The sequence below is a fragment of the Bos grunniens genome, chromosome 3, assembly GCF_055505025.1.
Source record: "Bos grunniens cultivar Pamir isolate PY7600 chromosome 3, Bosgru_T2T1.0, whole genome shotgun sequence".
Taxonomy (NCBI): Eukaryota; Metazoa; Chordata; class Mammalia; order Artiodactyla; family Bovidae; genus Bos; species Bos grunniens.
In genome coordinates, this window is record NC_141167.1 from 75,262,715 (window position 1) to 75,274,780 (window position 12,066).

Below are 12,066 nucleotides of genomic sequence, written 5' to 3' on the forward strand. Positions count from 1 at the left end.
GACAGAGCTAATAAATAATAATCCTGAAGAGATTAGTGTTTCTTCTGACCAAACAGGAGCAAAGATTTTTCTCCCCTCCCTTCGAAAAAAGGAAAATCCAGTAATTTACTCAACTCTGTAGTGATACAAGTGTTTCACACGGATTCTAGAATGAAGAAAATTGGGTGGTAACAACAGGGTATGAGGTCTCTACTGTTCAAAGAAAGGTAGAGAATATTGATCCTTTAGAGTCAGTGATTTGGACAGAAGTACTTGTATGGTGGAAAACTTAATTAGTCATCCTAGTTTCATGAAAATATTCCTTATGAATACTGAACAAGATTTCTTTTGATACTATTCTCATTATGAAATCACCATTAATAGACTCATACTGTTATCATGAATCTTACCAGGTATTTCTTCTACAAGTAAAATATAGGTTTATACATCATTCTTACTATGAATTGGTTCATATGTCTGACCATCCTCCCTACTCCAATTACCTACAGATGACTTGGCAAATGCATTTTCTAAAATAACAAAGCTGAGGACGACACCTTGGGATGAAGTCCTTATTCTCCCTCTTGATATAAATTTTAAACTTCAACAGGTAGAAGTTACCTCACTTAATGACTTCTATAGGCAAAATGACATTTCTATTTAACAAAAAAACCTCCCTCTAAAACAGCAGCTTTCCAAAATTTTTGAATTAACCACAGTAAAAAAATTCATTTTATATCATGACCTGGTACTGAAATATACCTATGTATGCATTACATGGATAACTAAAAAAGATGTTTAACCACTGCTTATCCCACCCATGAGCAAAGCATTTGGACATTTTTCCTATCCAATTTCATTAAAAAACAAATGATTACAGTTCATTAAGCTTGATTCCATAATACACTCATAAGCTGGGAACCAAAGTTTGAGAAACATTGCTTTAGAATACTCTAGAATCCAGACTAATCATATTTAAAACAATGAAACTGACATTCCTTAGCTGAGGTTCTATTTCTGAAGCTAGCCCCCTATCAGCTAACGTGTCTTAAAGGAAGGACATTACTGAAATGTGAATATTGTGCTATAGCATGTACACTACTACAAGCTCCTCAGCATTTCCCTGCTGAAACAAAACCAAAACCCCCATTTCAAATAACAGGAATCTTATTCTGAGGAAAAACAAAAACACAAAACAAAAACTGATCAAGAGCTGGAAGGTATAGAAAGAGAAAAATATCCTTTCCCGGCAATAAAAAGTATGTTTTGTATTTCAGGTGGCTATCCAAAACTGAACTCTTTTCAGCTTTCCCTTAAAAAAAAAAAAACAACAACAACGACCAAAAAACCCCTATGATTCCAGCAATTTTTCTAAAAGTAGATATTCCAGTGTTCTGAGACAAGACTTGAGTAAGTATTAGCACTGGAAATGAGCTGTGGGAATTTTTTTTTTAATTTTGTAAAAATACCTGGCATATTTTGTGTGGTTTTCTATACCGAAACAGAGTATAATTGATAAAACTAGGAATGGTATTTAGCCATTTTGATATTTTCATCATTCCTAAACTTTGAAGCCATTATTATTCAACATATTTTGCTAGGCTAGGTTTCACTACAACTCATTCTGAAGGTACTTTGTTATAGAACTGACTTCTATCCTAAAATATATTATCATTGCTAGTTTAAACTGGTTTTCAGATTATATTACCTTTGAATTAAAGCAAACATTGCCTTAAAGGAGAAAAAACTATTAATTCCGTCAATATGGAGAGAGTCTATTTTCAAAACAAATTGTTTAATGTTAAAGGACTGAATATAGACCCTATTAGAAATGAGGTACAAAACCTTAAAAATATTAGGGACACTTTGTTATTTAAAATTGAAGTTCCACACAGGCTTGGCTGAGTTTATAGCTGAAGTGAATATTTATACATGAGTTTATAAATCTTAGAAAGAGAGTTTTATGGAAATGTTAACAGGCTGTGAGGTACAGCTGAACTTGTTTGCAGGTACCACTATAATTCCTAGTGTATGTATGCTTAAAAGACTGCAACACAAAAGACTTTTTCTAATGCTGTAATTCCATCATTTTGTTAGACTGAGTTATACTATGGGAGAATATTCAGAAACTGCAGCTCAAATGAGAAAACGTGAATGGTGTTACTTATATAAAATACTACCGCAATAGTTCTTTTATTAATTTTTAATGTTCAGTACCCTCTGTGACCTCCTTTATTCTCTTGCTGTCAACATGGCAGGCTGGAAAAATTGAAACGGGCTGACAGAAAACACAGGGCACGTTACAGCCCAACTCTGGAATCTCACAACTCTCTGAGACACAAGCTAACTCGATCCACCTTACTCTGCATTACAATAATATTTAAGGCCCTGTTTGATAGCTCCTGATAAAAGGGAGTTCTGTCTGGACCCTGAACAGGTGCTCCTCGTCAGCCTTCCTCTTTCTGACATTGTGGGAATGGCATTCAATTAAAAGCAGAATATACTCTTAAAAAAAAAAAAAAAAAAAGCATGGCTTATAGCCACACTTCACGCTCTCAAAACATAATACCTCAGCATGGAGAGAGCTTTATTTGTGTCTATGCAGCCTCTTCCAAAAGCACATTTTGGTCTGATTCAGCAAAGCTTTTCTTAACAGTGGGACACTGCTATGTTATGTATATTTACCACTGTCTCTATCACCAAGGAGACTAATCCCCATACCAGTACAGTCAAGAACCTCACAGCACCGTCTTTGCATGACCAAGTTCATGTTGTCACAGCAACAGACTGCACAGAGCAAAGACACTGAACGGGACTTTGGGATTAAAACTTCTCTTTCTGTTTCAAATGCAAGTGTTTTATGATGAGAAAATGTGCGCGAAGGTATGAGGTCTGCAATATCTTGAAATGGAATGTTTTAATGGTTTATTTCACAGTTGTGAAAGTAAGATTTTTGAAGAATGAAGATTTCAAACTTCTAGGAAGAGTGGAAACTAACCCAGACTATGGAAAAAGGTATTAAAATCACTGTGTTTATATTCTTCTTATAAGGCCTTTATATTAGTTTTTACTAATTAGTAATGAGATAACTGTGACAATGAGAAATCCTGAGTAATGCACAGACCACAAGAGAATAGAATTTGTGTGAAGCCCTATCTTGGTATTCTCTCTTCTTGTGCCATCACTCACTTGATGGATCTGTTCCATTTGTCATAACTATTAGGAATTTTGACAAGCAGTGAGTTATAAAAATTTGGAATCAAAAAAGACACAGCATTCTTGCTGGTAACATGGTCTCTTGAGTTTTCACCAATCCTCAAGGAAGCAGAAATGCAAGAAGAGGGTAACACCTACCAGACACTCCGCCGTATGTAGTCCGCTTCTCACGGCCCACTGCTGGCCAGGGTGTGCCATCAGCTTTTAATCCCATGAGACCTGAGACAGTGTTGGTAGCTGTAACACCATCTGCCCCACCTATGAAAAAACACAGCATTCATCTGCAGCTCTTAAAGGAACAATTGTTAAAACCCATTCAAACCCACACAATCCAGGAAAATGCACACACTACTTTCTCTTGACAGCTTTTCCTCTCCTCAAATGTATCCACTAATTTCATTCCCATAATTATGCTTAAAATGCTAGACATAAGAATTTTTAATTATCACCACTTTATTTTTCCAATTATTATACAGAGTTGTGTTTTGTACTCAGTGTTATTTTCCAGGTAATTTACAATATCTTTACAAATCAGGATGCAAATTCCATTGGATAGCATGCAAGCATATATGATTTGTAAAACCATGCACTGATTGTACAATTGATGTATTCAAGATATTTATTGAGCATATGTTTAAGGCAGTGTACTAGTGTCCATCAAATACAAAGGGAGATCATAAGAAATTTCACCTGTGGAAGCAGCTATCTTATAAAAAATTTCATTAAAAGTTCAAATGCTGTTGCTGGACTGTTACATTATGAGGTCATTTATTTTGCAGTGGTGTGCTGTGACTGTGGCTTTGTTTTCTAATTCTTTGTGTGTAAAGCAGGTACTTATTAGGAAAAATGATAGATATACTTGTATTCCTGGCCCAAAGTTGGAAGTCCACCCACTAGGTTGAGTATAGGTATGGATCTATTACATTTGTGAGATCAAGTGCTCAATTTAATAACTTTCTTAAAGTTTAAACAGAGATGTACACATAAAGTGATAGATGAGATACATTTTATTATGCCTACGAAATTTAGGCCCAGAATACATAAGGAGGCAAACTGATGTGAGTTGGGTTCTTACCTTCCTTTGCAGCTCTGGCTATGCTTACAATATCAGTGACATTTGGGGTCAACTTGGCAAAAAAAGGAATCCGAACAGCTTGCCTAACCCAGCGACAGATGTTCCGCACCAGCTCTGGATCCTGTTCAAATAGGTCAGTTAAATATAGAAAATAATTAAAGAATTGTGATCAAAATGTGTACTGGAACAACAGCAAAGCTGGAGATGTGCAAGACAAATCCAACCTGACAATGAGCTACATGATAAATTTCTCAAATTCTTCCTCAGTATTACACCTAGGCTCATTAGGGAACGAAGGTTAACACACTTCAAGTGAACTGCAAATTCATCACATAAAGGTTAAATTCCTCAAGGGAGCCTTTGGAAAATAAAATTACAAAGAACCAAATGGAAAGTGTTTCCCACTCACAGTTAAATAATATTAGAAATAAAGCATAGACTTCTGGGGAGGTAAGTTTGAGAAACATCACAGAATTTCTAACGACCTCATTGGTTTAAGCCTATAAAAATATTTGAAGAGCTGACTCCCAGGTGAATGATATGAAATCTGAAGCTTATTGTTTTCATTATTAAAAGACTTAGTTTTGTTGAAGTATATTCAAAAGAAAATATGTGACTTCCTAGTCGATCTAATTATGATATATAGTATATGCTAATATGGGATAATTCAGCCTTAGGTTATACACGAGCTGATCAGTAACTTTAGCTTACTTCTGTAAATGTTACTAAGATCTTTGCAGTACTTTTCAACATTCATCTACTTGAAAGAATTGATCAAAATGACAAAAATGAAACAAAATATCAAACGCTCATTTTTAAAAGCAAGGCATAGACATTTTCCTGAGCCTGTTTCTTGTGATTTTTCAGGCTTCTTGTTTCTCATGGGACAAGTATCATTTAGAGGGCAATCACCTTCCTTTCCATTGAAAATAACTTAGCAGTAGTAATATTCTTTGATTTCAACACATACAATAGTCCTTTTTTTCATTACTTTTAGTGCAAAATTTATTCTGACAGGTAATGATAATGTGCTTTGATAAATTACATTAAAATATGCAATAGCAATTCATTATTGAACTTGGTAATATTTTCCTAGGAAGTTAAAATGCTTTATTTTTTTTTTTTAATTAAAGATCCACCCAGAAAAATACAGACATATATTTACTCCATGGAACATGAGGCAAGTATTTCATTTGTAATTAATATTTTTATATGTAAGAAAGTTGCTCTTTGCATTTTAACCTTTCAAATTCTTTTAAGACTAGATTTCTAATGTTTTAACCTTTAGAAAAGAACCTTTTCACTTAGGTTTAATGTATCTTGATCAGTCATCTTGTATTACTCTAAAAGTTACGTATGTGCTAAGACATTGCAATGAGGTAATTTCTGTAGATTGTTATTGTCTCTATTCAACAAACTAATAATTTTAACAAGAAATCTTTGACTTGGCTTGTTCTCTTTTCAGAACAGTAATTTCTTCATTAAACATAAATATTAAAAAAGCACTATATAGAATGCTCTACAGGGCATACTGTGCATTATGAATAGTAAAATCTAGAGACTTAACCATACAAATTCTAACTCATGAAAATGGAGATCTGCCCCTGCCCATGCAATGTTCATGAAATATTTATAACCACTGCATTGGCATTATGAAGGCAGTTGCATCTTTGTGATTTTCATTTTTAAGTTATGAATTTCCATGGGACTTAGTCTAGAAATGACAGTAACTCTAGATGATACAAATTGCATGTCCTTTGTGAAAGCTCTCTTTAAGGCAGAATTTACCAATAATTTAAAGATCATCGAATCTTTAAATTGCATAATACATGGCAGGTAGCCTGAGAAGAATTAGTGAAACAAATTTAAAATATTGTCTGGTTCAGATACAGTAGACACTAATAATCTGATATATGTTTCTAAGTAGCTTTCAATACTATTGACCACCATGCCCGTATAGTTTACTTTGAACATTTGTTACACTTTCTTCTTTGTTGATTCTCACTAGTTGAATACCTTGAATGAATGCCTTTTATTAATTTCAATTTGAAATTTGTTCAAAATTTTTCAGTTGTTTTTTTTTTTAAACTATGGTCCATTGGCTACCTTTATTTACTTGAATTATCTGCCACTATACTTCTAATACGGAGCAGGCAATGGCACCCAACTCCAGTACTCTTGCCTGGAAAATCTCATGGATGGAGGAGCCTTGTAGGCTGCAGTCCATGGGGTCGCTGGGAGTTGGACACGACTGAGCGACTTCACTTTCACTTGTCACTTTCATGCATTGGAGAAGGAAATGGCAACCCACTCCAGTGTTCTTGCCTGGAGAATCCCAGGGACGGCGGAGCCTGGTGGGCTGCCGTTCATGGAGTTGCACAGAGTCAGACACGACTGAATTGACTTAGCAGCAGCAGCAGCAGCATACTTCTAATAGGGCTTCCCTCATAGCTCAGTCGGTAAAGAATTTGCCTTCAGTGAAGGAGACCCAGGTTCAACTCTTGGGTCGGGAAGACTCCTGAATCCTGGGCCTGGAAGAATCCTGGAAAGAATTCCTGGGTCGGAAAGATCCCCTGGAGAAGGAAATGGCAACCCATTCCAGTATTTTTGCCTGGAGAACTCCATGGACAGAGGAGCCTGGCAGGCTACAGTTCATGGGGTAGCAAGGGTTGGACATGACTTAGCAACTAAACCACCATATTTCTATTGGTAAGGTTTATGCTGTTAACCTTAAGTTTATAGTGAGTAAGACATATGTTACCTGTTTCTATACACAGTTGAGCTAGCTGTTTACTAATCCTCATACAAAGCTGAAACATAATTTGATTGTCAGAATTTTAAAAACAACTTCTAGCCAACATTATTATAAAACTTAATGACTGCTCTGTAAATTGCAAAGTTTTGTTTGACAGGCATAATGGGGAATATTCTAATACTACTAAAAATGTGGTGAGGCTAATAAACACAAAACAATGAACCTGTATACTTTGGGGAAACTATTCACATACTTCTAAAATCCTCACACTTTTGCTATGAATGATTAAGATTTAAAAGCAATGAATAGTGCTCTGCATCTTCTCATTTGCTACAGATAGCATCAGGTGGTGACGCCCTTCCTCACAGGCTGATATTCTTTTTATTATTATTATTTTTTTTTTTTTTTTACTTTACAATACTGTATTGGCTTTGCCATACATCAACATGCATCCGCCACGGGTGTACACATGTTCCCAATATTCTGAATCTTATTGAGATGAATAAACTTTAGACAATTTCTAATTCTCCCCTCTGAAAATTCTTTAGGATAAGAAATATACAAAGGTACTACAGTCTCTCAGACAAATCGAGACTTTAACATTATCCACACCAACAAAAAGTCAATAAAAGAAGACAGTTTTGGACTTCTTTTCCAATTCTAAGCATATAACACTGTAGGCACTCAAAAAATTCTGTTGTGTCAATGGAAGAAGAATAAATGATAATTTCATAGATTTTCAATTGATTATATATACATAAATTTATAGATTATGTCTGGGTTTAAGAAAAACAAATACATTTTATGACAGAGACTGTCTAAAAGGATGAAATTCACGAAGGCCTTTTTACAAATCAAGAAAGATTCTGAAGAAAAATGGTTGATAATCGTGGAAAAAGAACAGCCTAACAAGTGAAAAAGCTGGCTTAAATCTCAGCATTCAAAAAATGAAGATTATGGCTTCTAGTCCCATCACTTCATGGCAAATAGATGGGCAAGCAATGGAAACAGTAGCAAACTTTATTTTCTTGGGCTCTGAAATCACTGCAAATGGGGACTGCAGCTGTGAAATTAAAAGACCCTTGCTCCTTGGAAGAAAAGCTATGACCAACCTAGACAGCATATGAAAAAGCAGAGACATTACTTTGCCAACAAAGGTCCATCTAGTCAAAGCTATGGTTTTTCCAGTAGTCATGTAAGGATGGATGTGAGAGTTGGACTATAAAGAAAGCTGAGTGCTGAAGAATTGATGCTTTTGAACTGTGGTGTTGGAGAAGACTCTTGAGTCCCTTGGACTGCAAGGAGATCCAACCTGTCAGTCCTAAAGGAAATCAGTCCTGAATATTCATTGGAAGGACTGATGCTGAAGCTGAAACTCCAATACTTTGGCCACCTGATGTGAAGAACTGACTCATTGGGAAAGACCCTGATGTTGGGCAAGATTGAAGGCAGGAGGAGAAGGGGACAACAGAGGATGAGATGGTTGGATGGCATCACCAACTCAATGGACATGAGTTTGAGCAAGCTCTGGAAGTTAGAGATGGACAGGGAAGCCTGGCATGCTGCAGTCCATGGGGTCACAAAGAGTTGGACACAACTGAGCAACTAAACTGAACAAATCTTTTAAAGTGTCTAGTCCACACAAAGTTCACCTGTATCACCAAGTTTTTATTGGCTTTTCCTACAGATATGCACAATGCCCCTCCCTGATTGTGATTTGTAATCTCTCCCCCAGCAACTGCTTGTATGTGTGTGTGCTACTTTAATATCTATTAACCCCTTTGTCATTTATGTGATCACCAAAGAAAATTGTGAGGCAGCAGAATGGGTTGTCCTGTGATGGAGGTGTGTCTTATCACAAGCAGGAAAGCAATGAAACCCTTAAGGATTGAATGACAGACCAGGAAAGCACCTGGTGGTCTTGAGGGTACTATGTGACATAAAAGCACCAGATTAAGCTTGTGATATGCTAAGAAGAGGATAAAAGCAAACTAGAGCTAAATGTGACCTCTGTGACAATTTTAATGAGGAGCAGATCTATGTCTGTCTGTAATTAATACACTCTGGAATAGCTTCCTATGAAATAAGAAACAACAACGATAGTAACAAAAAGCAAAAAATGTAGTTCTGAGAAGACTGTTGCAGAAATCTCCATTGTCCCAAACTGGCTATTTTTAAAAGCTTAATTTTCTATCTGGGCCACAAGATAATAATTTTTAATTCCAGTAACTAGTATGTCTCTAGTTACACATGAAGGAGGCTCTACAAATGATGCACCCTGTTGCTTTTGAGGACCCTTGGATGACCTCTCCATTGTAGGACAGGTATTTCCACCAATTACCTAGGACATCAAATCTCATTGATTTCGTGCCCTGGTACAAAGGAATAAGCACCAGAGAATGAGACTGTGAGAATTTCTTGATAAGCTAAATTACAAGTGAAATTTTTGACTTTAAGAAACATTTTTCTCCAATTTCCCTGGTAATTTTCACTCTGTACAATTCTTTTCAAAATGGCTTTCTTAGAAGGTGGCATTTCAATGAATCCACTGAAAAATTTTACCAGTTATGAAATGTTTTCCACTAAGGAACTCCTAAGTCTTAATTCACATGACATGCTAGCATTTTCATTACGTCCACTTTTCTGACAGAGAGAACTGGGGCCCAAAAGATCAATCTCAGTACCCATTTCACCTTTTTAATTTTCTTTCCCATTATCATGTCCTAAACCATCATCTTCTTTAGCAAAATTGCCCCCTAAAGTAAAATGCAGCCATCAATTGTAAACGAGAACTATAAAAGGCTTCTACTTCATTTATACCTGTCAGACTAGATGCAGGTTCAGAATAACAGGCAGAAGTGATGTATTTATCCTTCTATGTTAATAAAGCAAGACAGGTAGAGTTAATTACTCCAGCTAAGCATAGGAATGTAGATGTTTTAAGTTAACTTGTATTTTAGCATATGTCCTTCTTATACCAGTTTTCCTGACATAAGAGTTCTAATGATGGCACAGTCACTTTGGAAAATCACTTGGTACTTTCCTATAAAGGTAAATATACACTTACCAATCTAAAAAGCAATTCCATTCTAAGATATATTCAAGAGACATGAAAACATATATGTACACAAAGTCTTGCACACAAAAGTTCATAGCAACTTTTTCAACATAGCTCCAAATTGAAAACAACTCAAATATCCATTAGTAGAATGAACTGGCATGTCTACACAATGGAATACTAGTCAGAAATTAAAAAAAAAAAAAACAACTAAGAAATCATGCAACAGCTTGGACAGAATTAAGAAAACATTATTCTCAGTAAAAAGTGAAAGTGATAGTCGCTCAGTTGTGTTCAATTCTTTGCAACCCCATGGAGCCTGCCAGGCTCCTCTGTCCAAGGAATTCTCTAGGCCAGAATCCTGGAGTGGGTTGTCATTCCTTTCTCCAGGGGGTCTTCCTGAGCCAGGGATCAAACCTCATCTCCTGCATTGCAGGATCAAACCCCATCTCCTGCATTGCAGATTCTTTACTGTCTGAGCCACCAGGAGTATTTGCTATATGATTACATTTGTATGAAATTCCACAAAGGAAAACTATGCTGATAGAAAGCACAGAATTGGTTGCTGTGACTGAGGTTTGGGGATGGGAGACAGATTAAATGGGAAAAGGTGTAAGGAAATTTTGTAACTTTTGTAAATTAAAAAATGCTCTGTATCTTGATTGTGATGGTACTTACATGAGTATAGACATTTGTCAACATGTATCAATGTTTTGATTTGAATGTGTTTTTTCTGTTTTAAGTAAATTATACCACTACAAATTTCATTTAAAATATGAATGGACTGTACAATCCACAGAATTCTCCAGGCCAGAATATTGGAATGGGTAGCCATTTTCTTCTTCAGGGGATCTTCCCAACCCAGGGATTGAACTCAGGTCTCCCACATTGCAAGCAGATTCTTTACCAACTGAGCCACCAGGGAAGCCCAAGATAATTTCAAGGGTATTTAAACATAAATAGGGTTTCCCTGGTGGCTCAGATGGTAAAGCATCCATCTGCAGTGCAAAAGACCCAGGTTTGATCCCTGGGTTGGGACAATCCCCTGGAAAAGAAAACGACAAGCCACTCCAGTACTCTTGCCTGGAAAATCCCATGGATGGAGGAGCTTAGTACACTACAGCCCATGGGGTCGCAAAGAGTCGGACACGACTTCACAATTTCACTTTCGCTTTCTAAACATAAATAGAAAATTAAAGCCAGGGTCATTCTAGGCAATATGGGTTCTATCATTTTAACAAATATTTACTGACCACAAGCCACTCCAACTGGCCTCTGCTGGAGACAAAGATGAGTCAGATGAGGAAGGCAGAGTCTCCTAGGAATTACAGTCCACACACACACAAAAAAATGTATGGCTAAAGTGGTAAAGAATCCACCTGCAGTGCAGGAGACACAGGAGACAGGAGTTCAATCTTTGAGTCGAGAAGAACCCCTGGAGGAGGAAATAGCAACCCACTCCAGTATTCATTCTTGCCTGGAAAATTCCATGGACAGAGAAGTCTGGCAGGCTACAGTCCATGGAGTTCCAAACAGTCAGACATGACTGAGCATACATGCAATGGATGTTAAGTATGAAAAAGGAGATCCTGATATGCTCTCATTTCAGAACACTTCAAAGCACGTAGCACAGCGTTTGGCAGAGAGTAGGCACTTAAATACTGTTGAATTGATAGAGCTCACATTGCATAAATTAACATTGACTTTCTCATTTGTACTTACTTAGAAGAAAATTGGGAGTATAAAATTATTGGTCCAAGGTAACCTAATAACCATATCAGGCACTATGAATTATGTTAGACAATGGTGTTAAAAATGTATATACACTATCTCCATTCTTGAAAACAAAACAAAATAAAACACTTCATAATTGATGGGAGGATATAACAAACATGTAATATGAACATACAATAAGTGTATATACATGTCATGTATATACGTATAAAATATTTTATAGGTATACTTTTCTTCCTTCATGTCCCC

At 36.3% G+C, this 12,066-nt stretch overlaps 1 protein-coding gene across 1 annotated transcript in view; it reads right to left on the bottom strand.

Moving 5' to 3' along the window:
• The window catches only part of DPYD (dihydropyrimidine dehydrogenase), a 927,694-nt gene that overhangs the window by 242,490 nt on the left and 673,138 nt on the right, over window positions 1–12,066 (bottom strand). Inside the window, exons 17-18 of the mRNA XM_086391370.1 lie at window positions 4,271–4,391; window positions 3,334–3,453 (exon numbers count right to left, since the gene is read on the bottom strand). Coding sequence (XP_086247496.1) covers window positions 3,334–3,453; window positions 4,271–4,391 — 241 coding nt within the window. The remainder of the gene's footprint in view (window positions 1–3,333; window positions 3,454–4,270; window positions 4,392–12,066) is intronic.